The sequence below is a fragment of the Ahaetulla prasina genome, chromosome 1 (assembly GCF_028640845.1).
Source record: "Ahaetulla prasina isolate Xishuangbanna chromosome 1, ASM2864084v1, whole genome shotgun sequence".
NCBI classification, from domain to species: domain Eukaryota; kingdom Metazoa; phylum Chordata; class Lepidosauria; order Squamata; family Colubridae; genus Ahaetulla; species Ahaetulla prasina.
This window is the reverse complement of record NC_080539.1, coordinates 274,899,913-274,924,111: the sequence shown is the minus strand read 5'-3', so window position 1 is coordinate 274,924,111 and position 24,199 is coordinate 274,899,913. Positions and strand designations below refer to the sequence as shown.

Below are 24,199 nucleotides of genomic sequence, written 5' to 3'. Positions count from 1 at the left end.
TAAAGCGCTCCATGGCTTAGGACCGGGATATTTACGGGACCGTCTACTGCCATCTTCTATCTCCCAGCGACCGGTGCGTTCTCACAGAGAGGGACTCCTTAGGGTGCCGTCAGCCAAGCAATGTCGACTGGCGGCCCCCAGGGGGAGGGCCTTCTCTGTGGGGGCTCCTACCCTGTGGAACGAACTTCCCCCTGGACTTGGACAATTACCTGACCTCAGGACCTTTCGCCGCGAACTTAAAACCTATTTATTCCGCCTTGCTGGACTGGCTTGAATTTTTAAAATTTTAAATTGATTTTATGGGTTTTAAATTTTTGTAAATTCTATAAGGGATATTGTATTTTAAATGTGGCCAATTGAATATTTTTTTTAAGGGTTGTTCTTAGTATTGTATGTGTTGTTCTTTGTATTTTATTCTGGCTGTGCACCGGCCTGAGTCCTTCGGGAGAAGGGCGGTATACAAATTAAATTATTATTATTATTATTATTATTATTATTATTATTATTATTATTATTATTATTATTATTATTATTATTATTATTATTATTATTATTATTATTATTATTATTATTATTATTTTCCTTCCAAATTGATGTTCAATAACAGAAGGTTACACCAAAAGGATTCTTTAAAGCAGGGATCTCCAAACTTGACAACTTTAAGCCTGGAAGACTTCAACTCCCAGAATTCTGGGAGTTGAAGTCCTCCAGGCTTAAAGTTGCCAAGGTTGGAGATCCCTGCTTTAAAGTGATGATGAGGAACTGGGACAGAAAGCCCAACCAAACTTCTTCCTTTTTTCCCCATCCTTTCTGTTCGAAACCTAGTTTTGCTTTTGTTCAAATTTGTCAAGGCACAGAAGGACTCCACTCACTCTTACTTTTGACACATAAACCATGAATTTAACATTTTCCAGTGAGATAACATGGTGTGCCTAGGATGGCTAAAGCATGAATAGTTTTGTTAGTGGAAAAGCTCCAGTTAAAAACCCTTTACAACTCAGTTTCCAGTTCAAAAAATATCTGGGTTTGAAAAGATCATGAATATATGTCATTCAGTCACCGTTCTTTCAATCTCAAATATTCCAGATAAAATAACATCTGTTTCTAAAGAGAAATTTGCCCACCAAGGTGTTTGCTGTTTTCAATATGACTACCTAAGCTGTTTTACTGTTGTAGCCATTGTTTAAAAGAAGGTTATATTGTCACACTAGGGAGCAGAGAAAGTAAAAAGAGGTTGACAATGTATTTTCATGAATGCATAGTCTAAAGTAACCCATATAGCCTCGAGATGGCGGCTTCTTACTAAACATTCTTATATTTGAAGAATGCAGAAAAGTGGCTCTTGTGAAATAATACTAGAATAAAAACCTATATAACCCATTTAGAAATTCAAAGGAAGCAAGACAAATCACTGTTATATAGGGATGCATTTGTTTTACTTACTAACAGACATTGTTTTGTTTTTAAAGAACTACCACAATCCAAACCCAATAAGAGTAGAAAGCTGTAAACATTACAAGCTTTTTTTTAATTATAGTTATAAACAAGATTATCTATTGTGTTTGTTTCAGAACATGCTACAGAGGAAAATAGAAATGTAAGATTCATTATCACGGTGGCCTAAATTAACCAATTCCATTGTTTCCACCAAGAAAACCTATGTCAAAGTGTAATGTAAGAAGGCCGTTCCAACATTTTTCCCAGTGGTATTTTAATGATTATTCTAACAATAAATACCACCTCATAGTTATTTCAGAGGACCTTCCTGGATTATAGCCAGAATAGTTTTCTGCATATGATATATATAAGGAAATAACAATTTTGGTTTTATTTTGTTTCCTACATAGTCATCACTATCCCAGGAGCCCTAAGAAAGCTCATCATGCATTGCAATAGGTGATCGTGTACAGCAATATTTCATCATTCATTTTTAACCTAAAACCAATTTATGCAAAGATTGCTGCAAAAAGTAAATTCATTAAAATTTAGAAATTTGATTAAAGGGAGAGATTTCAATCAAATTCCAAATAATGAATTGAACTGATCTTTTAAAACAGGATGAGGGAATGTGACAATACGTGCCAGTTTTATTGATATATAGTGAAATAAACAATTAATTCAAGGCAACAGAACCAATTAGTTATCAGATTATCCTAAGAAATATTTTAAACAGTGTATCCGACAGACTCTAGCTTTTTCCTAATTCAATTAAACAGCTAAAATAAAAGATGGTGAGATACATTTATTTTATTTTATTTATTTATTTATTTATTTGTCATAACAATATATACAAGCATTGCATAAAGGGTTATATAATATATGAACGTATATATGAGGAGAAACGAGGTACTATAAACATATATATACATAGGGGAAGAAACAATAGGACAGGAACGGTAGGCACGTTTGTGCTCTTATGCACGCCCCTTAGAGTCCTCTTAGGAAAGTGGTGAGGTCAACCGTGGACAGTTTTTGAGTAAAGCCTTTGGGGTTATGAGAAGAAACCACAGAGTCAGGTAATGCATTCCAAGCATATACAATTCTGTTACAGAAATCGTGTTTTCTGCAATCTAAACTGGAGCGGTTGACATTGAGTTTAAATCTGTTGGTAGCTCTTGTGATATTGTTATTGAAACTAAAAAAGTCATTGACAGGAAGGACATTACAACGGATGATTTTATATGCTAAACCCAGATCCTGTCGAAGGCGACGAAGTTCCAAGTTTTCAAGACCCAGGATATCAAGTCTGGTGGAATAAGGTATTTTATTGGTTTCCGAGGAGTGGAGAATTCTTCTCGTATTTTACATATTGTAAAATATTTCTAGAAAGACTTCCTATGCTATGTATTTTTACGATTACAGAAAAAAAACTTCAGCTAACAGCTTTGTTGTGAAAAGAAATCCACATTAGATTTGCAAAGCATCCCAGTATTTTCAGGGTGGGAGAATTATGATAAATCAATTCCCAAATCCAAAAAACATCTAAATGGACAGCAAAGGCCAACATTCTACTGAATTGGCTGTTTGTCTGTGTTGTTCTTCCATGAAGAAGAAACTTCTCGTTTCAGGTATCCTTCGACATACAATCATAATGCCCATTACAGTCAATTGTTGTAACATTTTTGTGGTGGTTGTTAAAATGAATGTGGAGGATGTAAAGTGAACTCTATGGTTGTTAAGCAAACCAATAATTGACTATGGGCATGGTTTTTCCAAAACCCGGATGTGAGTGCCAGTTTTTGGCAAAACCCTTGTAAAACACACTAAGCCTGTGATGGCGAACCTATGGCATGTGTGCCACAGGTGGCACGTGTAGCCATATCAGTGGGCACGCAAGCTCAGCTCCTGCTGATTTTCGGGCCTTCTGGGCCCACCAGAAATAGGGAAACAGGCTGTTTCCTGCCTCCAGAGGGCCTCGGGGTGTGATGGGGAAGGCCCATTTTTCTCTGTCACCTGGCTCCAGAGCCTCTCTAGGAGTCTGGGGAGGGCAAAAATGGCCTTCCCCACCCCCCGGAGGTCCTCCAGAGGCCAAAAACGGCCCATTTGCCAACTTCCGGTCTCACGACATACAACTTCATTTCTTATTTATGGCATACCATCTCTATCGACTCTCTCTTAAATTACACAGGGAATAAATACTTACTGTTATTCTCCCTTTAAGTTAAGTCTTATTTCTGTTCATGATGTTCTACTCTGCCCCTCAAGTCAACTAGTTATTTCCTTTACTCAGATTCTTTTTATTTGCAGCATGGCTGTATCAGTAACCGGTAAATATAAACCCAAAGAAGCAATCACAGCAATTCACACACACACACACACACACACACACACACAAATTCACACACAAATTCACACACAACTCCTACCCTCAAAACGACACTATAGAGCACTGCACAACAGAACAATTAGACACAAGAACAGTTTTTTCCCGAAGGCCATCACTCTGCTAAACAAATAATTCCCTCAACACTGTCAAACTATTTACTAAATCTGCACTACTATTAATCTTCTCATAGTTCCCATCACCAATCTCTTTCCACTTATGACTGTATGACTGTAACTTTGTTGCTGGCAATCCTTATGATTTATATTGATATATTGACCATCAATTGTGTTGTAAATGATGAACATATCTTTTCTTTTATGTACACTGAGAGCATATGCACCAAGACAAATTCCTTGTGTGTCCAGTCACACTTGGCCAATAAAAATTCTATTCTATTCTATTCTATGATGTGCTAAATTCAATTAATTCCACATTTTCTAATTGAAGGAAATAATGGATTTTAACTGAAAAAGGATGATAAGGTAATGGCCAAAGTACTAACAGATACAGGTTGATCTGTTAGCAATTTCTATCAGCAATTACCAGAACAAAGCAAATATGAGACTTGGATTTCAATGTTTAAAACATGTATCATCACTGATCCAAAGTATTAATAGGCTCACTTAACATCAATATCTTAGCTTATAAGAGATAAATCCTCTTTACTTCTAACATTAACATTTATTCAGCATTTCAAAGAGCAGCACTGAAAAATGAACCATTATTGTTTCCATTAATATTTCTTACCATTGTGCTCTTAGTTTTTATTCATAGATTGTTGTAAAGATTCCTCTTAGGCAAGGTCATAGTGCTACAAAACTGATCTCTATTATTCTAAAAACACTCTTGATAATATCTCCTTGCACATATACTCACTGCCTTGGAGAAAACAGTTATATACATACAAAAAGCTCAAAATACCTCTGCAGGCTATTGTAGTTCACAAGCTTTTGGATAAAATTAAGATCAAAAATTCCATGTGTTCATGGAATATCTGTGGGGAGGGGGGAATCTTTATAAAACGTTCAGTTGAACATGTTTTCTCTCTGTGAAAACAAACTAAATATATTGTTTTTTACTCTTTTGTGACACTCCATAGAGAAGCCAATTGAAAAAAATAGTAATGGGAATTATATAAATATAGTAATTATATTTCATTTAATACAACATCATTAAGTGAGATTTCTTAATATTGCTATAGTTTCTTGTAAGCCTTATAGTATAAAAATCTAGCTTCTTAATATTCAATTTTAAAAAATCCATACATAGAGTGAGTGTGGCTATTACTTCACTTATTGCAATATTGTCTGCTCAAGCTGATGTTGTTTTTCCAAGATCTGATATAAAAAAACCCTTGTAAGATCTTTTTCTACATTTCATCATTTGCATGATGTAGAATGTAGCTTTCAACTTTTCACGTGAAATACTAGTCATCTGTTGTGAAAAAAATGCACACTTAAATAAAGAACCAAAGAAAGCAATTGGAGATAGATGCAAAAAAACCCAAAAACCTCTTTTATTGCCATACAGCTATGGGAATCACAGGGCTCCTCACCAGAGGAATGGAGAAAAGCCCCAAGGCCCATAAGGTTACAGGTTATAGACCCTCTGGAAATGATAGAAATGATACAAAATACTTACAAAAACTGTGTAAATTATAACATGATCTTTATTGCAGAAATGTAGGATCTGACGATAACATACAATGACCTTATTAAGGGCTGATTTGGTGTTTCTACATTCTGCTCTTTTAAAGAGACTCCAATCTTGCCTTCAGTACTGCTACGAGTACTTCCTAACATAAACAATGACCGTTATTGGACCAATATAATCATTCCACTTTGGATTACGGAAAAATACCACAATCTATTTTTTTCTGTTTCTTTTCTTCCAAAATTATCAAGCATCTTGAGCTTGCCTGATCTGCCTGCTATGCATTTCAGCATTATCTATGTTTGAAGAATATTTTTGCCCCCTTCTGTTGATCATTTGATGACAACCTTTTCAGGCAGTGAGCCTTACAATGGCATACTGTGGACCATGAGATGGCCTAGAAACCAGGAGACTATGAGTTCCAGTTCCACCTTAGAGGCATGAAAGCTGATTGGGTGCCGTTGGCCCAGGCACTCTCAAGTCCAACTCATGTCAAAGGGTTAGTATTGTGGGGAAAAATAGGTGGAGAAAGGAGTATTATAGTATATTCCCTGTCTAGAACTACTTATAAAAGTAATAAAAGTGGGATTTAAAAAAACAATTCTAATAAATAAAATATAAATAAAATCATTTAACTTTAATTGTCATGTTGTTAATATAACGATTTGAATGCATTTCATTTTTTGTACTTTCAAAAAATTTCAAAATTTTAATTCATTGGTAAATTTTGGGTAAGTACTAAGAGGTTCTACCTAAGGTTTCCTAACCTAGGGATCCAAAAGATTTAAGCAGTGAGAGAAAAGAAGAATATTGGCAGAAGAAAACAATAGAAATAAAAGTACAAGGAAGGAGACCCAGAGAGAACAAATGATGATAATCCAAGCACAATATGACTACAGCATGATATGGGGCTGTTTGTTTTTTAGGTATGGGGAATACCAATTAACAATGGATGATTTGAATGAAAAAACAACAACAACAAAAAAATAACTGATAGATTTTTGGTGGGAGGGTGGGAGTCAGGTTCATAAATCTCTTGATAAGAACAATCTGAATAATGACCAACAACAAGATGACTCCGGAGAAAAGATTTGTTCAATATGTTGATTGTGATGTGAGAAGGTGACATCACAAAGTGATATTCACGAAACCTAAGTAAATATCAGCAGGAGATGAACAAAGGTTGCGAGAGCTACACTGTGATCATCCCAACAGAGATGTATTGATGAAGTTAGTCAAGAGATAATCACCAAGAATAACAGGAGACTAACAGCAGGATCCTGAGAGATCCCAGCAGGTAGAAAATGATATAAAGAGGAAAGAAGGGGGTGATTGAGAGGATTCACATGCCTTTCTAAGCTCAAATCAAGCCAAGCACATTAGCAAGATAATGTAAACCAAGCTACATTAAGTATGATTTATGCTCTAAGTGCTGTAAGTCATTGCTTCCCAAATGTTTTCCTTCATTACCCAAAATCACTTATTAGAACGTTCTTATTTAAATGTCCCTTTCTGACTGATTTTTCTGTGTGGTTTGTGTGTCGTTACCGCCCCCCGCCAAAAAAACATTTTACCTAATTGACACACATTTGGGAAGCACTACTCTATATATGAACCCAGCCCTTGTTATTTATTCGACAAATCAAAGTACAGTTTTACAGTTTAAAATACAGAGTCACCTTTGGTGAGATGGGTGGCATGTAAATGTAAATAAATAAAAAAACAAACCTGTGAATACATCCATTTATTTACAGTAAATCAAAGGGGAATTATGAAAACTGGTACAAAGCAGAAACATTTGATTTCCTAATAAATAGTTTAGGTGGAGTGAAAAGGTAAGTGTAACATATTTTAGGAGGTTAAGACAGAGATTTAGAACAACTGAAATAAGCAGAAGTAAACTGAAAAGACAAGATTGGCCAGGATGTACAGAGTGAAAAAAAATTGGTTTTAAATGAATAACAGAAATGACTTTAAATGCTACAATCCCCCCAATTTTATGTTTGATTCCAAATTGTTCAGTTTTCTGTATTTATTATATTCTCTTTTGCACAGTTTTTAAAAATATCTAAAATATGTTGAAATAATTATTTATTTATTTATTTATTTATTTATTTATTTATTTATTTATTTATTTATTTATTTATTTGATTTTTATACCACCCTTCTCCCGAAGGACTCAGGGCGGTGTACAGGCAAAATAAAACAAGCAATACAAAATACAATTAAAATGCAATTTAAAAAACTTATTAAATTAGCCTGAGAATTTAAAAAATTACCTTACACTAAAAACCCCATTTAAAATTAATAAAAATTTACCATTTAAAATTCAATTCAAGCCAGCCCCGCGCGAATAAAAAGGTGTGTCTTCAGTTCGCGGCGGAAAGTCCGAAGGTCAGGTATTTGGCGTAAGCCTGGGGAAGCTCGTTCCAGAGTGTGGAGCCCCACAGAAGGCCCTTCCTGGGGCCGCCAGCCGACATTGTTTGGCGGACGGCACCCTGAGAAGTCCCTCTCTGTGAGGCGTGCAGGTCGGTGGGAGGCATGTGGTAACAGCAGGCGGTCCCGTAAGTACCCAGGCCCTAAGCCATGGGCGCTTTAAAGATCGTAACCAACACCTTAAAGTGCACCCGAAAGGCCACAGGTAGCCAGTGCAGTCTGCGCAGGAGCGGTGTTACATGGGAGCTACGCGGAGCTCCCTCTATCACCCGCGCAGCTGCATTCTGGACTAACTGAAGCCTCCGAGTGCACTTCAGGGGGAGCCCCATGTAGAGAGCATTACAATAATCCAAGCGAGAGGTAGCAGCGCATGAGTGACTGTGCACAAGGCATCCCGATCAAGGAAGGCGCAACTGCGAACCAGGCGAACCTGGTGGAAGGCCCTCCTGGAGACGGCCGCCAAATGACCTCCAAACGCCAGCCGATCATCCAGGAGGACACCCAAGTTGCGCACCCTGTCCTTTGGGGCCAATAACTCGCCTCCAACAGTCAACTGCGGCTGCAGTTGACTGAATCGAGATGCCGGCATCCACAGCCACTCCGTCTTGGAGGGGTTAAGCTTGGGCCTGTTTCTCCCCATCCAGACCCGTCGGCTTCCAAACACCGGGACAGCACTTCAACAACTTCATTGGGGTGGCCCGGGGTGGAAAAGTACAGCTGGGTGTCATCAGCGTACTGTTGATATCTCACCCCGAAGCCACTGATGATCTCACCCAATGGCTTCATGTAGATGTTGAACAGCAGGCGAGAGAATCGACCCGCGGGACCCCACAAGTGAGGCACCTCGCGCCGACCTCTGCCCCTGTCAACACCGTCTGCGACCGGTCGGAGAGATAGGAGGAGAACCACCGATACACGGTGCCTCCCACTCCCAATCCCCCCAACCGGCGCAGCAAGATACCATGGTCGATGGTATCAAAAGCCGCTGAGAGGTCTAATAGGACCAGGGCAGAGGAGTACCCCCTGTCCCTGGCCCGCCAGAGATCATCCACCAATGCGACCAAAGCTGTCTCCGTGCTGTATCCGGGTCGAAAGCCGGACTGGAACGGGTCTAGATACCTTATGTTTAAATTTTAAATTAAATTAAGATGAAACATGGGTGAAAGCATTATGTATAATTTCACCATGTTAACCTAGCTAATAAATGACCCTGAAATAAATTACACTTGGAGGGGCTTAATATATAATTCTTAAAATTTTTACTTTTGGTTGAATTTTGCTAAATCTCGTAGGGATGTTTGAGTGGTTGGGGGTTGAATTTGGTTAAGAATTTGGCTAAGCCAGCCAAAACTATAATAAGTAGGATACTATCTACAGAACAAGAACAAAAGTTATGCTGCCAGTAAATTACTCATTGTACTAAGCAATAATTGCAGAGGTGGGCTTCAGCCGGTTCGGGCGAACCAGGTGTTAAGACTTTGAAGTTTAGAGAACCAACAAATCGCACCACTAGCTGGCCCAGCCTCTCTCCGGTCCACCCTCTCAGTCACTCTGATGGCCCTTCCCCCTCACTTTCCAAGTCAGTTTCTGGCAGGGGGCCCGGCTCGGGGGACACAGACACAATACTCTCTTTATCTCACGTTGCCAACCTTGGCCAGTGCTTAGAGTCATGCCTATGGCCCGGCTGCTCTCTGGCTCCTTCGCTCATTTGCTTGCCCAGACCACGTGGTCCCCATGGCGCAGCATATCTCCATGCCTTGCCTCCTTGCCTGCCTTTGCCGTGGCCTACAACACAGGCCATGCACCCCAGCTGATCTTGGTGCCTCGCCCACTCTGCTCACTGTGGCTGTCCACAATGGTAAGGCGCTCAGCTGAAGGGCCACCTCGGGGTGGACACAGGAAGGCTTGGCTGCCTTTTGGGTCTGGCTCCATCTGGCAGCCCTCAGCTGAGTGTGGCTGCCCCACCAACCGACACCAGGTTTGGTGACAACAGCTGCGCTCAAAACTTTCATCTTGAAATATTTCTTGAAACAATTACCCCAAAGGGTAAGCAAAGTAGGTTCCTTATCCTACATTCTCATTAGAGTTAATCCTTGATTTATGGCCACAACTGAGCCAAAATTTCCATTGCTAAGCAAGATTTAAGTAACTTTTGCTCTGTTTCATGATTTTCCTTGCCACCGTTAAGTAATTTTCAGTAGTAGTAAATAAATAGTGTATCTTGTTGAGACCTTTGAGGCGAGCAGCCAGGAGGTGAGGCCAGATGTGGTGAGTGATGTTGAGTTGGCCATGCCCACCCAGTCACATCACCACCCAGCCATGCATACCTAGCAGAGAACCGGTTGTTAAATTATTTGAATCTCACCACTGAGTACCACAATATTAGTAAAAAAGGTTCAAAAGCCAGATTCACTTAACAACTATGTTACTAACTTAACAACTGCAGTAATTCACTTAACAACTGTGGCAAGAAAGGTCGTGAAATGGGGCAAAACATACATAACATACATAACATAATTCCTTATGCACGGTCACTCATGCCCTCGTCACTTCCCGCCTGGACTACTGCAACGTTCTCTACATGGGGCTCCCCTTGAAGAGCACTTGGAGGCTCCAACTGGTCCAGAATGCGGCTGCGCGGGTAGTAGAGGGAGCAACTCGAGGCTCCCACGTAACACCTCTCCTGCTCAAGCTGCACTGGTTGCCGGTGGTCTTCCGGGTGCAATTCAAGGTGCTGGTTACCACCTTTAAAGCGCTCCATGGCATAGAACCGGGTTACTTACGAGACTGCCTGCTGCCACCAATTGCCTCCCATCGACCAGTGCGCTCCCACAGGGAGGGCCTCCTCAGGGTGCCGTCGGCCAGACAATGTCGACTGGCGACCTCCAGGGGGAGAGCCTTCTCTGTGGGGGCTCCTGCCCTCTGGAACGAGCTACCTCCAGGGATACATCAATTCCCTGACCTCCGGACCTTCCGACGCGAGCTAAAGACATTTTTGTTTCATCGCGCAGGGCTGGCCTAATAGTTTTACTGGGGGCTTTTAAATAGAGTTTTAGTTTTTATAGAGTTTTAGTTTCTTAGCCAAATTGAATCAGTTTTTTAATAATGCTCTTAATATTTGTATCTTTGTTTTATTTGGCTGTAAACCGCCCTGAGTCCTTCGGGAGAAGGGCGGTATATAAATTAAAATAATGAATAAATAAATAAATAAATAAATAAATAAATAAATAAATAACAACTGTCATTCTTAGCACTCAAAATTTGGACTCTATTGTGGTTGTAAGTCAAGGACTACTTGTGAATGAATGAATGAACAAATGAATAAAGGAAGACTTTGGAGATGCACTTACAGAGTCTGGATCCCTTTGTTGTTCTAGAAAAGCAGAAAATTCTACGAGTCTGAGTTTAGTTGTTCCAATAGATCGACCTTGCCAAGCTGGAACAGAGGGTGCTGGAGCTGACGTGGGTTCAAATCCTAAAAAAATAAAAAACCATCCTTTTATGAAATCAACAAATTTATTGGTGGTCCTAGACAGTAAATGGTTACGAGCTAATGGTAAGACTAGGCTGCCTTTTCTGAAGGAACTAATTTCATACTTGTCTTTTAAAAGTCAATTGAAGACACATTTGTTCACTCAGATATTTGCAAGATGACAACTGTCCGAAGACTGCCTTTTCAGCTGTCTTTGACCTGAGCTGCATTTTTTTTTATGCTGGTACTCCAATCGTGTTATCCTACTGTTGTATGAGAGTTTGTTTTATAATGATTGGGTTTTTTTTTAATGGTTTCCGAAAGTTCCTTTGGGAGGAAGAGTGCAATGAAATAAATGCATGAAATAAAATTTGAAAAACAAGAAGAACAGCCATTGTTTACAGGGTCAACTTGACACTGCATTTTGATTTCACTGTTGTTGTTGTTGTTTTTTGCCAGCAAGGCCAGTTTGAATGATTCTAGCTGAGTTTCTTGCTTCATTAATGCTTCCACCGTGCAGAATTCTGGAATACACATCAAACTACTGCTGTGCTCAGAAGCGGGAGCAGTTGTTAACCAAGCTCCATGCATATTCTGTAACTACTGATGAATGTGCAAATAATTATGTACACAAGTTCACATACATATAGATTCATTATTGTTAACTACATAAAGAGGCCAGCAAAGTCCCCTGCATATTTTGATACATGTTTTAACAACCACAACCTCTGCTAATCTCTAAATATGGACTGAGTTCCACCCACCCCACTACAAAAAAATTAATAAATGTTACCTGAAATGGGAGTTGTGACTGTGGGCTGTATAGGATAGGCCTGCTGAACGAATGGCTTTATGCTGAAACAAACCAATGGACAATGAAATCACACCATTATAATATTTATTGTATATATTCTTTTGTATTAAAAATAGAACCTCAATAAATGCATTTACTAAACTACTGACTAAAAGAGATGAGGGGGCAAATTCTGTCAAGGAACATTTGGTATAAATTCTAAGTCAGCTGAAAGCTAGCCACAAACAGGGCCTTTGGATCCTTACTGGCAGGGGTCTCCAACCTTGGACCCTTTAAGACTTGTGGACTTCAACTCCCAGAGTTCCTCAGCCAGCTTTGCTGGCTGAAGGACTCTGGGAGTTGAAGTCCACAAGTCTTAAAGGGACCAAGGTTGGAGACCCCTGCTTACTGGGAATCATGATTATCATCTGCGTCACAGATCTGCCATTGTTCCTACTTTTTTATGGGTAACCCATGGACCCAATTTTAACTCTGGGAGATTTAAGGTGGCAGGATTCCTTCTTTCCTGCATAACAAGCAAGGGCCACGCAAAGCTTCACGGGAGTTTTTTGGTGTGACAGCAAAGCAGTTCATTATTCCCCCCCTTGCTACCTTTAACAGCAAATGGGCTGGCCACACTATCTCACTTTGCGGCTTCCTCTGGCAGATCCCAGTAAGGGACTGAAGAGGCTTCTTCACCATGCATGTACAGAAGTCTCTTTCAGCTACAGTGAAGTAGTAGACGAGGCTTAGCACTATGCACAATATCTCCCAATGCACTGTTGTACCTTCTGGTCTTGAGGAGAAGGAATTACATTGCCTCTGGGTTGCAAAGTGACTTGCCAAGGCACACGCAAACTACCTCCCACGGGACTACTAAAGAGAGGTTCCCCTCTCCCCCCCAGGTGCTCTAGTTGCTTTAATGATGGTGCCAAGCTCACTACTATGATTCATTGGTCGAACACATGCACAAAGTCCAATTACTCAAAGCATAAAGCAAAAAGTGCCTTTTTAAGTAATTGATTAGGTGACTTCCTGGACATTCAATAAATTCTGATATGCAGCTAGGCTGGGAGTGGACTTCCGGGTTATATGTTTCTTCTTAAATAGCTTTCAACATTTTTATTTGCTGTCTTTTAAAATGTACCTATTTTTCAGCTCACATCAGCCTATTAAGTCATATAAAATTATGTGATATGTAGAAAGCATCTAAAATGAAATATGTCCACCATCAACTTTTTGCAGCTCTTAGACTTCGATAAAATGGATTGAGTCAAAATTCTGTCCTTTCTTGCTGCATTTGTAAAGTTATGGTGACTGCAATAAATGAAATGGTGAATGAAAAGGCCCAGAGTTTTTACCCTGAAACTCTGAAACCCTTATTTACTTATTAAATTTAAATAGCTGCCCTTTGCCCATTTTTGAGTGTGACCCCTGAACACCTTGCACAAGAGATGTCAAGGAATATGCCATAAATCTTTGCAGGGCAATTCCCTTGACACTAAATACTAAAGAAAAAAAAACTACCTTCAGTTAACATGTGAATTTGACAGAACCAAGCTGGACACCACATTAAAATATATATGCATTTAACAGACAACTGGAAATTGGATTGGTGACATGTCTGCTAAGCAGAAGACACCAAGCCTAATTCTGTGACTTGGTGTTTGTTGAATGTACAGCCTAGAATGAATTATGCTAGGACAAAAGAGAAACAAGACACAGTTGCAGTCTTAGCATTAACTTGCAAAGTTCTTAAGCCAGGAAGACAATTTGATCCTCATTGACTTCATTATTTATTTATCAAATTTAGAGACTGCCCTTCTCACTCACAGAGTGACATTGGGTAGTGTACAATTAAAATATTACTTGTGAGACGTTGGAAAAAAAGATTGCAAATGGCAATCATATAACTGTGAAATGTTGCAACACTGTAAATGTGAACTGGTTTCCAAAAGCCCAGATCACCTGACCGTGTGGTCACTGGGTCAGCCACAATTTCAAAGGCCAGCCATAAATTCCCTTTGCCCAGTTCCATCATAATTTTGAATGCTCATTGAACAAGTTGTTGTAACTGCGAGGACCATCTATAGGATAGAAATTTTGGGGGAATTTTCTAAATTTCAGGAATTAGTACTTTTACAGAAAAGTTTGATCATGTAAATACTATGTTCCAGTTGGTTTATTACTTTCTTCATTTATAGAGAAAGGCACTAAATTCTATTGGACTGGTAAGCATTATTTTAAATAATAGGTAGTCCTTGTTTAGAGACCTCGATAGTTAAGTGAAATAGTCATTAAATAAATATGTGATTGTAATTATGATCTTACTTCAGTTTTCCTTTGCGCTACAGACTAATGAAAATTGTAAATATAAGAATTGAACACTAAGTTACTTTTTCATCACTGTTGTAGGTGCGCACAAATGAGGCAATTACTACCTGAAAGTGCAATCGGGCAAATATTCCATACCATCACATATGTAAACAAACATACAAAACCAGAGATGTCTGTTTCTTTATTTCCAACTTACTCCTGAGAAGATCCAGGCTGTCCTGTTTGTAGCATCCCAGGCCAAAACTAGATTGGGTCAAAAGGAAAGAGAAAAATGAAGCACAGAGATTTAAAGTATAAAAGTTACATTCAGTAAAGCGCATTTTTAACCCAAAAGATTTATAACGGAAGAACCTTTTATAGATACATTAACTAATTTAGGCATATCCTGCCAATCACTTTTGGGGAAATATATTTTTAGTTTAGCCAATTAACTTACTCCAGGTGCTCCAGGGAACGTCGGACGGGGAATTCCTGGCAAACCCAACTTATTGTGAATCGCTGTTGCAGACACTATTTGAGCGGAGGACATGGCTGCCATGTGCTGGAGTGCTTTGTCCTTTGCAGTCTGATCCTTTAACATGACAATTACAGGCAATCATTAATAGTCTGGACCCAACAAAGCACACTGAGCAAGCACAGTTAGAAAGCATATGTGCTAAAATTAAACGGCACAGGAAATGTGAAAAATACAGAGCATACCATGCAGAAATATGTAGCTGGTGGGGGGGGGGAGAGATAAAATACATTCCAATTGCATCAGGGCAAAGTTCTTTGCTCAATATTATTATGTTTAATTCTAAAAAAGATTCTCGACTGAAAAACAGTAGGAAGTCGACTGAATGAGAATTGAAAGCTGGGATGATGCCACAACAAAGTAGGAAAGAGTCTGTGTGCTGTGCTGTGCTGTGCTGTGCCGTGCCGAAAATGGAACTCTGAAACAGCAACAAAGTCCCGTTTCTAGTTTGGAATAAAGACTTGGTTTAAATATGTACATCTATAGACTGTAAAATAAATGTAAATCCTTTGCACTTTAAACCTCATCTAACTTCATTATTTTCAGAAAGCCTAAAAGCCATTTTAATGGCTGCTGTGTGTACAATAAGTAGAAATAGGACAGCACTACAATGCAAGGCACGAGTTTGCAAGAGTTAGAATAAGAGTAAGACTTATCTGAAGTGGTTGAAAATGTAGCAGAGAATTCAATGAATCCAGCCATAGTTAAGTGCCTATAGATCCTGCCTGCTTCTTTAAATAATATATATATGCACTGAATATTTTCCTAAGGAATGAGGTTTAAACACGTAGTGTGGACTCTACCTTAAAGATTGATCTACAGAGGAAGAATAATAGAATAAATATCCAGATACTTGGAAATATTCTATTCCAAACATCATTCGATTAAAAGTATTTATTTATTTTACTTATTTTTATCCTGCCTTTATTATTTTTACAAATAACTCTGAAAGTGGCAAACATATCATACACACCTTCCTCTTTATTTTTTTCCACAACAACCCTCTAAGGTGGGTTGGTCTGAGAGAGAGAGAGACTGGCCCAAGGTCACCCAGCTTTCAGGGCTAAGGAGGGACTTGGAACTCACAGTCTCCAGTTTTCTAGCCTGGTGCCTTCACCACTAGACCAAACTGGCTCTAGCAATGAAGGATGTATAGAAATAGAGTGATATGCCTACATTCCCTCAGGACTACACTGTAATTGTGGGCAACTGGAGCAAAAAACAGGACCTGAGAAATTAGCACATTGTAGTAAATTATAATGTAGTAGGTTTAGTTTTGGATAAGAAATCTGAGTGAATAAAGCATGATTTATTTTAGGATAATAAATTATAGACATAAATAAGAGTTTGTTATTGGCTTCCTGCCTGCAATTCTATCTCAAGCACAATGTGCAAAGAGGGATACATGATTTGTGGGATTCCGTCTTTCTTTGGGTTTGTTTCTTGCCTAATCCTCTAATCAATCCAGAGGGTGCAAGAAAAGAACAGCTAAAAAGGGAAGAAACAAGCTAGGAATTAACGAATGAAGCCACAATTATTTTGCTCATCCCTAAGACTGATCCTGGTTTGTTTCCACTTATTCAATAATGTATTTATGAACACAGCTACTTGTGGTCTCTTTACTTCCTAACGTCCTAAGGTAAGACTTGCCTTGTTAATCACACAAAGGGAACACAAATGTTCCCATAAACTAAGCTTGGGTTAGAACTTAAGTCTAAGTTAAGTCTTGAGTCACAGAACTTAACTAGCTCAAGTTCCAGTTTTGGACCAAGAGGTCTGGATTCTGACTTAACAACCTCTAACAAAGGGGTGTCAAACTGGCAACCTGTGGGCTGGATGCGCCATGCGCAGGCCATGCCCGCCCCAGCTCCACAAAGGGAAAAACATCATAATACATCACATGATGGAAACATGACGCCACAAGTTTGACACCCATGCTCTAACACATTATGTCAGTGGCTGTTCCACAGCAAGAATTGCTAGTTTAACATTTTCCTTCCTATGTCAGGAAGACGGAATAACTGTTTTAAAACAGAGATTAGAGAGAGCCTAGAGCCGAGGGAGACCACTGTACCTCAGATTGCCAGGTGCGAATCCCTCTTTGTGAGATGGGGTCATAGGTGTCAGATGGGCTTGCTGGTCGCGTACCTGGCTCCTTGCTGCGTGACAGCTGCCCTGCCCGAGCTCCTGGAGGTGCTGGCTGGGGTGGCAGTGGAGACCCCCAGACTTATAGTCATGGGGGACTTCAATCTGCCATCTTCCGGCACTTCATCGACAGCAGCTCGGGAGTTCATGGCTTCCATGACGGCCTTGGACCTGACCCAAGTAGTCGATGGCCCTACTCACACTGGGGGTGGCACGCTGGACTTGATTTTTATCTCTGGTCAGTGGTTGAAGGATCTGGACTTGAGGGATGTAGTCACTGAACCTTTGTCATGGTCAGATCACTCTCTCCTTCGCCTAGACTTTCTGACCGCTACTCACCGCCGCAGGGAGACGGAACCAATACGTTGGTTCCGTCCCAGGCGCCTGATGGACCCGGAGAGGTTCCAAACGGAGCTTGGGCTATTTCCTGAGGGTCTGGCTCACGACACGGCTGAGGAACTAGTCGCAGCCTGGGAACGGGGAGAATGGATGGGGAGAAACAGGCTCAAGCTCAATCCCTCCAAGACAGAGTGGCTGTTGGGAGCGAGTCATTGGCCCCGATGGAGAGGGTGCGCAACTTAGACGTCCTCCTGGATGAACGGCTGTCTTTTGAAGATCATTTGGCGGCCGTCTCCAGGAGAGCTTTCCACCAGGTTCGCCTGGTGCTCCAGTTGCGCCCTTTCTAGACCGGGATGCCTTATGCACGGTCACTCACGCCCTCGTGACGTCTCGTCTGGATTACTGCAATGCTCTCTACATGGGGCTCCCCTTGAGGGGCATCCGGAGGCTTCAGTTAGTCCAGAACGTGGCTGCGCGGGTGATAGAGGGAGCCCCTCGTGGCTCCCGTGTGACACCCATCCTGCGCAGACTGCACTGGCTACCTGTGGCCTTCCAGGTGCGCTTCAAGGTTCTGGTGACCATCTTTAAAGCGCTCCATGGCATAGGGCCGGGCTACTTACGGGACCGCCTACTGCTACCGAATACCTCTCACCGACCCGTGCGCTCTCACAGAGAGGGACTCCTCAGGGTGCCGTCAGCTAGGCAGTGCCGTCTGGCGACACCCAGGGGAAGGGCCTTCTCTGTGGGAGCTCCCACCCTCTGGAACGAACTCCCCCCAGGACTCCGTCAACTTCCGGACCTCCGAACCTTCCGTCGCGAGCTTAAAACACACTTATTCATCTGTGCAGGACTGGATTAGTTTTTAAATTTATATTGGTTTTAAATGGTTTTTATTATTTATATTGCTTTTTAATTCGGCTTTGTAGAATAAGTTTTTTAACTGTGGTTTTAGTCTGTATTTATATGTCTTTTACTTGCCTGTGAACCGCCCTGAGTCCCTCGGGAGATAGGGCGGTATATAAATGTGATAAATAAATAAATAAATAAATAAATAAATAAATAAATAAATAAATAAATAAATAAATAAATAAATAAATAAATAAATAAATAAATAAAACGGGCCGCGGCTGGGGCTTTAGACCGTGTCGTGCCTTTGTGGCCTCTGACCTGGCGTAGATCCCAACCGGCTCCTTGGTTCTCCGAGGAGCTGAGGGGGATGAAACGCCGGAGAAGACGCCTAGAGAGTTCGTGGAGGTCCAGTCGTTCGGAGGCTGATCGGACACTAATTAGGTCCTATAATAGGACCTACCTTGTGGCACTGAGGGAAGCAAGACGTTGCTACGTCTCGTCCCTCATTGCGTCGGCAGATAACCGCCCAGCCGCCCTGTTTCGGGTGACTCGTTCCCTCCTTCACCAGGGGGAGCGGGATGACTCGTTGCAGGGACGTGCTGAGGAGTTTAACGGTTATCTATACGATAAAATCGTTCAGCTTCGGGATGGTCTGGACCAAAATTGAGGGGATCCAGATGGGGCGTCTGAGGGCGGTCTTGTTGACATTGTTTGGGATGAGTTTGACCCTGTGGCTCCCGAGGACATGGACAGGTTGCTGGGCAGGTTGAATGCCACCACGTGTTTACTGGACCCGTGCCCCTCCTGGTTGGTACTGGCCACTCAGGAGGTGACACGAGGCTGGCTCCAGGCGATTACGAATGCTTCTTTGTTGGAGGGAGTCTTTCCGGCCGCCTTGAAAGAGGTGGTGGTGAAGCCCCTCCTCAAGAAGCCTTCCCTGGACCTGGCTGTTTTAGGTAATTATTGTCCGGTGTCCAACCTTCGCTTCGCGGCGAAGGTTGTAGAGAGTGTGGTGGCATGTCAGTTTCCCCGGCACCTGGATGAAACTGTCTATCTAGACATGTTCCAGTCCGGTTTCCGGCCCGGATACAGCACTGAGACGGCTTTGGTCGCGTTGGTGCATGATCTCTGGAGGGCCAGGGATAGGGGTTGTTCCTCTGCCCTGGTCCTATTAGACCTCTCAGCGGCTTTTGATACCATCGACCATGGTATCCTGCTGCACCGGTTGGAGGGATTGGGAGTGGGAGGCACCATTTATCGGTGGTTCTCCTCCTATCTCTCCGATCGGTCGCAGACGGTGTTGACAGGGGGGCAGAGGTCGGCTCCGAGGCGCCTCACTTGTGGGGTGCCGCAGGGGTCGATTCTCTCGCCCCTTCTGTTCAACATCTATATGAAGCCGTTGGGTGAGATCATCAGTGGTTTTGGTGTGAGGTACCAGCTGTATGCTGATGACACTCAGCTGTACTTTTCCACACCGGGACACCCCAATGAAGCTATCGAAGTGCTGTCCCGGTGTCTGGAGGCCATACGGGTCTGGATGGGGAGAAACAGGCTCAAGCTCAATCCCTCCAAGACAGAGTGGCTATGGATGCCGGCATCCCGGTACAGTCAGCTGAGTCCGCAGCTGACTGTTGGGGGCGAGTTATTGGCCCCGATGGAGAGGGTGCGCAACTTGGGCATCCTCCTGGATGAACGGCTGTCCTTTGAAGATCATTTGACGGCTGTCTCCAGGAGAGCTTTTTACCAGGTTCGCCTGGTTCGCCAGTTGCGCCCCTTTCTAGACCGGGATGCCTTATGCACGGTCACTCACACCCTCGTGACGTCTCGTCTGGATTACTGCAATGCTCTCTACATGGGGCTCCCCTTGAGGAGCACCCAGAGGCTTCAGTTAGTTCAGAATGCGGCTACATGGGTGATAGAGGGAGCCCCTCGTGGCTCCCATAGGACACCTCTCCTGCGCAGACTGCACTGGCTACCTGTGGCCTTCCGGGTGTGCTTCAAGGTTTTGGTAACTATCTTTAAAGCGCTCCATGGCATAGGGCCGGGTTACTTACAGGACCGCCTGCTGCTACCGAATAACTCTCACCGACCCGTGCGCTCTCACAGAGAGGGACTCCTCAGGGTGCCGTCAGCCAGGCAGTGCCGTTTGGCAACACCCAGGGGAAGGGCCTTTTCTGTGGGAGCTCCCACCCTCTGGAACGAACTCCCCCCAGGACTCCATCAACTTCCGGACCTCCGAACCTTCCTCCGCGAGCTTAAAACACATCTATTCATCTGTGCAGGACTGGGCTAGATTTTAAATTTATATTGGTTTTAATGGGTTTTATTATATATATTGTTTTTTAATTTGGCTATGTGGAATAAGTTTTTTAATTGATATTTTATTCTGTATTTATATGTATCTTTTTATTTGCCTGTGAACCGCCCTGAGTCCCTAGGGAGATAGGGCGGTATATAAATGCGAAAAATAAAATAAAATAAATAAATAAAATTTTTAGAAAAAGGGTTAAATGCAATGTTTTAATATGGAGGATTAATCTTAGTTCAGTTTTTTTATTTACTCTCATACTACTAAGAGTCCCTTTTTGCTTTGCGTTTCTTTTTCCTTTTTTACTGTGATTTTAAACCTCTATTAAATAAATACATAAATCTTGAAATAAGAAAGAAAAGAAAAGAAAATGTGCATGCTTGGATATATTGCTGCCAAGAGCCTACGTATAAAAGATTGGGGGTTCATATGATTGGAGAAAGCCAACTGCTAGAGAGAGATGCATTTGATTGATAGCATCCATGCATTTGTGCCATTCACATATAGATTCCACCTATGTGGAGTTTTCCCCATTGAGCAGCAGCATCTCTGGAGTTACAAGCTGTGCATGAATGGACTGAAATGGGCAATATTCCAAACAAATACTAGCCAGGCACTGATTTATTGACAATTAGAAGTTACATCATATTCATTCACATTTTTCTCAGAATCATTTATTACTACTGCTATATAAGCAGCAGAAGAATTGATTTTAATGGAAGTGAGCTAATTTTCATTTTGCTTCAAAAGTTTAACACCATGGGATAAATCATGGTTTTAGGAACTGATCAACTCTGGATGTAAGACTAAATAATGTAGGGACAGAAGCACTAAGAGGCAAACCTATGATTACAAGCAAAGTTGCAAGCATGCTGGCTAGGAATGCATGCCATCCAATGTGGAACACAGATTCACACAAGTATTCCTTTGAAAGCTCATACAGAGTAATGAGAAGTCAGCAGCTTTTTAATTTGAACAGCTCCTTTAGAAGCAGCACAGGCTAATAGTATAGTTAAAGCTACTAATATATATATATATGTATACATATATATGTGCATACACATATGTATACATACATACATATCTCTGCCAAGCATAGCTAAAGTATATATTGTTTTACTGACAATACTTACCATATTTGTTACCTGGATGTAACAAGAAAAAGTTTGTTATAATGTTACTAAATAAGTGCAATTTCTTAGCAAAATAGGCTACAGCAAATTAAAAAATAGAAGGGGATTGCAATTCATTCGGTATTTACAGGAATGTCAAACTTTCACTAAGAAGCAGATTCACTGAAAGAGGGGAGGAATGATTTAAGAATGCGGCTGCGCGGGTGATAGAGGGAGCCCCTCGTGGCTCCCATATGACACCTCTCCTGCGCAGACTGCACTGGCTACCTGTGGCCTTCCGGGTGCGCTTCAAAGTTTTGGTAACTATCTTTAAAGCGCTCCATGGCATAGGGCCAGGTTACTTATGGGACCGCCTGCTGCTACCGAATACCTCTCACCGACCCGTGCGCTCTCACAGAGAGGGACTCCTCAGGGTGCTGTCAGCCAGGCAGTGCTGTTTGGCGACACCCAGGGGAAGGGCCTTCTCTGTGGGGGCTCCCACCCTCTGGAACGAACTCCCCCCAGGACTCCGTCAACTTCCGGACTTCCGAACCTTCCGCCGCGAGCTTAAAACACATCTATTCATCTGCGCAGGACTGGACTAGATTTTAAATTTATATTGGTTTTAATGGGTTTTATTATATATACTGTTTTTTAATTTGGCTATGTGGAATAAGTTTTTTAATTGATATTTTATTCTGTATTTATATGTATCTTTTTATTTGCCTGTGAATCGCCCTGAGTCCCTAGGGAGATAGGGCGGTATATAAATGCGAAAAATAAAATAAAATAAATAAATAAAAATTTTAGAAAAAGGGTTAAATGCAATGTTTTAATATGGAGGATTAATCTTAGTTCAGTTTTTTTATTTACTCTCATACTACTAAGAGTCCCTTTTTGCTTTGCGTTTCTTTTTCCTTTTTTACTGTGATTTTAAACCTCTATTAAATAAATACATAAATCTTGAAATAAGAAAGAAAAGAAAAGAAAATGTGCATGCTTGGATATATTGCTGCCAAGAGCCTACGTATAAAAGATTGGGGGTTCATATGATTGGAGAAAGCCAACTGCTAGAGAGAGATGCATTTGATTGATAGCATCCATGCATTTGTGCCATTCACATATAGATTCCACCTATGTGGAGTTTTCCCCATTGAGCAGCAGCATCTCTGGAGTTACAAGCTGTGCATGAATGGACTGAAATGGGCAATATTCCAAACAAATACTAGCCAGGCACTGATTTATTGACAATTAGAAGTTACATCATATTCATTCACATTTTTCTCAGAATCATTTATTACTACTGCTATATAAGCAGCAGAAGAATTGATTTTAATGGAAGTGAGCTAATTTTCATTTTGCTTCAAAAGTTTAACACCATGGGATAAATCATGGTTTTAGGAACTGATCAACTCTGGATGTAAGACTAAATAATGTAGGGACAGAAGCACTAAGAGGCAAACCTATGATTACAAGCAAAGTTGCAAGCATGCTGGCTAGGAATGCATGCCATCCAATGTGGAACACAGATTCACACAAGTATTCCTTTGAAAGCTCATACAGAGTAATGAGAAGTCAGCAGCTTTTTAATTTGAACAGCTCCTTTAGAAGCAGCACAGGCTAATAGTATAGTTAAAGCTACTAATATATATATATATGTATACATATATATGTGCATACACATATGTATACATACATACATATCTCTGCCAAGCATAGCTAAAGTATATATTTGTTTTACTGACAATACTTACCATACTTGTTACCTGGATGTAACAACAAAAAGTTTGTTATAATGTTTCTATATAAGTGCAATTTCTTAGCAAAATAGGCTACAGCAAATTAAAAAATAGAAGGGGATTGCAATTCATTCGGTATTTACAGGAATGTCAAACTTTCACCAAGAAGCAGATTCACTGAAAGAGGGGGGAGGGGAATGATTTAAGAATAGACATGTTGATAACTTTAATAAAATTAAACACCTTGTTTTGGCAACACTGCGAAACGACTTAAGACACTAGCGGTGGAAGCTCTTGTATCAAAAATGAGAGGCTGCCTATTTTAAGCTGGGGGTGGGGGGAGAGGGATTGATGGCAGGAGAGCAGCTGCTTATAGTAGTGTTCTTCTGTCCATCCTGCACCGAATATGAGACTGAAATCTGATCTGGCGTTAATGTTCCAGAAATAGCCCTAACTGTAAGCTGCTCTTGCAGACAGAGGGGGGCTACTGAGAACAGCGTGGTTGCAGAAGAACCAGGAAATACACGGCTTGGGGATGAGAAAGAACCTATTCAAAAGGCTGACCAACTCTCTGACCGATTTTGTTACCTAAGTTTTTGGATATTTTATTATCATTTTAAATATGAAAAATAAACAGTACTAGTTCTAAATCACATCTTATTTTTTTGTACACTTA

The 24,199-nt window shown here is 41.1% G+C and overlaps 1 protein-coding gene across 11 annotated transcripts in view; it reads right to left on the bottom strand.

Annotated features, from left to right (window-relative positions):
• TEAD1 (TEA domain transcription factor 1) overlaps positions 1–24,199 on the bottom strand; it is a 245,365-nt gene that overhangs the window by 33,007 nt on the left and 188,159 nt on the right. For all 11 annotated transcript variants that reach the window (XM_058160221.1, XM_058160196.1, XM_058160257.1 and 8 more), the window contains 4 exons: positions 14,954–15,088; positions 14,714–14,760; positions 12,181–12,242; positions 11,266–11,390 (listed from right to left, as the gene is read on the bottom strand). In XM_058160221.1, coding sequence (XP_058016204.1) covers positions 11,266–11,390; positions 12,181–12,242; positions 14,714–14,760; positions 14,954–15,088 — 369 coding nt within the window. The remainder of the gene's footprint in view (positions 1–11,265; positions 11,391–12,180; positions 12,243–14,713; positions 14,761–14,953; positions 15,089–24,199) is intronic.